The following is a 3,229-nucleotide window of genomic DNA, read 5'->3' as shown; positions in this document are numbered from 1 at the left end:
AAGTAATTTTTATCAGTCTACATTGTGTCAGGCATTCGGACAAAATAGCTTGACCACCTGATTTGTGCTCTCCTCAGCAATGTGTAAAATGCTTGGCAGATCAGCTCAAGAGAGGATCTCTAGGACCTTGTCTGGCCAGGTGACTTTCATCATCTTTCTCAGGCAGTTCATGGGGGAAGAGGTTTAGCTTCTTTGTGGTGACATTTGTAAACTGTCCAAGTCTTTTATAGGTGTAGCATGGGGAATACAACTGCTTGAGACACATTCAACTTGGTGGCCCTAATGCCTCTCCTCTCCCACACTGATTCACACACACAGATATAAACAATTACGTTCAACCCATACTAGCATGGAAATACGAAAGTTAAATAAACAAACAAATGAATGAATGCATATATTTATGTAGGCCTGTCTTAAAGTGTGTGTGTGTGTGTGTGTGTGTGTGTGTGTGTGTGTGTGTGTGTGTGTGTGTGTGTGTGTGTGTGTGTAAGTATGAATGTATATAAGTATATATGTATGAATATATTCGTATTTTAATTATTCACCTGCAGTTGTCTCCCTTGATGGAGAGCTGATACTGCAGGTTCAAAAGCAGAATGTCTGAGTTCGAACGTATGGATGGATATGTGTGTGTGTGCGTGTGTGTTACGATTTTATATTTGAGCAGTAATACCATTGATTTCACACCAAGGTATCACCCAGATGTCAGAGTTGTGGGTGGAGCTTTTACTACAAGTGGACGTCCCTTCTCTGCACAGCTCACTTCCCTGCAGAGATGTATTGAATACTTCAGTTGTTCTACACACAACACCAGACATACACTCATTGCATAAATCTGTTCAAGCAGATACCTCCCCCCACCCCCCGCCATACTATCATTCACTCAGCCATTGATCCTTAAAAAACGGAGTAATTAAAATTCTTTAAGCTTCCAGTGTACAGGAGTGGCTGTGTGGTAAGTAGCTTGCTTCCCAACCACATGGTTTCAGGTTCAGTTCTACTGTGTGGCACCTTGGGCAACTGTCTTCTACTATAGCCTCGGGCCAACCAAAGCCGTGAGAGTGGATTTGGTAGACGGAAACTGAAAGAAGCTCGTCATATATATGCATATATTTGTGTGTTTATGTTTGTCCCCCCCCACCTACTATCGCCTGACAACCGATGCTGGTGTGTTTACATCCCCATAACTTAACAGTTCAGCAAAAGCAACCGATAGAATAAGCACTAGGCTTACAAAGAATAAGTCCTGGGGTCGATTTGCTTGGCTAAAGGCGATGCTCCAGCATGGCTGCAATCAAATGACTGAAACATGTAAAAGAACATGTGGGTGTGGGTGTGGGTGTGTGTCTTTGAGTCTGTGTTTGTTCCCAACCATCACTTGGAAAAAGGTGTTGGTGTGTTTACCTCCCCATAACCTAGCAGTTCAGCAAAAGACACTGACAGAATAAGTAGCAGGGTTTAAAAGAGAATAAGTTCTGGGGTCAGTTTATTTGACTAAAACTTCTTTGACATGGTGCCCCAGCATGGGCACAGTCTCATAACTGAAACAAGCAAAAGATAAAAGATAAGACGGGGGTGACCCCTCCAGTGCTGGGGTCACAATGCACCATGGTCTCTTGTCTGTACATGTGTGTGTATTTGTGCTTGTGTGTGTGTATAGATATATTCTTGTGTAAGTGTATATATGTATGTGTGTATGCTTGTGTGTGCATATATGTATGTATGCATGTGTATATATGTAAGTGTATGCATGTAGGTGTTTAGGAAATAGCTGGACACAGAATTCTCGGTGGGGAAAGAAAAACACACAGGAAAAGATGAAATATCTGGAACTTACCATTTTGTAAATAACTCCTGGAGCGCTGAAATTTATACATTTTTCTTTTACCCATGTTCCACAGACTCGTTATGGACATTACTGTAGTAGTAGGAGGAGGAGGACTAGTAGTAGTTGTTGTTGTTTTTGTCGCTGCTGAAGCTTTGAGAAGCAAGTTGATTGATGTTGGGGAGTGAGGCTATGTCTGTTAAAGTGTTCCATACTTGACCATCTTATGGCACTGTAGATTATGGTAATATTGCGGCAGATAAGCCTACAGAATACCACAGCAAATAAAGATTGATTTATGAGAGTCAAACATATGGCTTTAACAAAGATTAGTCAGTATTAGCAGCCAATAGATTTTGGGTGGAGAGGCCTTCAGTGTGGGAATAGTAACAGCAAGGGGCAGCTACAGAACATGGTCAGTGGATTAAGGAAGAATCCAATGCAGGCGAGTGCTAAGGTCATTTGTCATTGGAAAACTAATAACAAAGAAAGAAAGAAAGAAGGAAGCAATGGCAGCAACAACAACAACAACAAAAAAAAAGCTAGATCCCTCGATATTAGTTGATACGTGCGGAATGTGCATAGAAGATGCATTTAAAATGAGGTTGTCGTTTATGAGGCAGGAAGTTAGTTTGTTAATAAATATATAATAGCTATGAATAAATAAACAGTGAACAAATGTTAAAGAATAACAGAATAATAGGATGAGAGAATGATAGAGATAATGTGCTGCAGAGAGAAAACGAAAGAAAATAAAAAGAGGTCAGGCTATGGGATAGATTATTGACCCAAATATAGCATGTGGGGGTGGGGGTGGGGGGAGAATGAATGAATGGGGTTATCACATGTGATAAATGTATTGAGGTGAAATATATTTATCACTTGTGATAAATATATTTAGTTAAAATATATTTATTACTATTAAGAAACAGATTTAGATTCAGTCCAGTTCGTTACAACAACATTCAGACAAAAGGTAAAATCTTTCTATTTTCTACAGAAATGACAAAGTTCCTTTTTCTTATAAGAATTTAAGAGAGGAAAAAAAATACTGGATTCCAACGATTCACCTGAATATATTGGAAAAGTGGAAATGTGAAGTTGAGAGATTCAGGTCTGTTGCAAAAAATTACCAGAAACACTAATGGCAAATGATTTTTTTTTTTGCTCCATACATATATCATCATCATCATTGTCATCATAATCAATGATGGTGATGATGATGATGATGATGATGGGAAGCATGATTGGATCCAACAAGTCAGAGGAATGCACCAAGATCCAGTGTCTGCTTTGACATCATTTCAACTGGTGAATGCCCTTCCAAATGCCAACCACTTCAAAGAGTGTACTGGCTGCTTTTTACAAGGCCCCTGTGCAAGTGAGGTTACCAAGTAACCTGCA

At 39.7% G+C, this 3,229-nt stretch overlaps 1 protein-coding gene across 8 annotated transcripts in view; it reads right to left on the bottom strand.

Moving 5' to 3' along the window:
• Positions 1-3,229, bottom strand: part of LOC106879914 (anoctamin-8) — a 111,185-nt gene that overhangs the window by 39,074 nt on the left and 68,882 nt on the right. For 2 of the 8 annotated variants that reach the window (XM_052965815.1, XM_052965814.1), the window contains one exon: positions 1,838-2,090. The exons of the other annotated variants lie outside the window; for them this stretch is intronic. In XM_052965815.1, the coding sequence (XP_052821775.1) occupies positions 1,838-1,916 (79 nt within the window). In that variant the 5' untranslated portion in view covers positions 1,917-2,090. The remainder of the gene's footprint in view (positions 1-1,837; positions 2,091-3,229) is intronic. 8 annotated transcript variants of the gene reach the window in all.

This window comes from Octopus bimaculoides, chromosome 2 (genome assembly GCF_001194135.2).
Source record: "Octopus bimaculoides isolate UCB-OBI-ISO-001 chromosome 2, ASM119413v2, whole genome shotgun sequence".
NCBI classification, from domain to species: Eukaryota; Metazoa; Mollusca; class Cephalopoda; order Octopoda; family Octopodidae; genus Octopus; species Octopus bimaculoides.
Note: the sequence above shows the minus strand (reverse complement) of the source record. Positions and strands in the feature narration are given on the sequence as shown.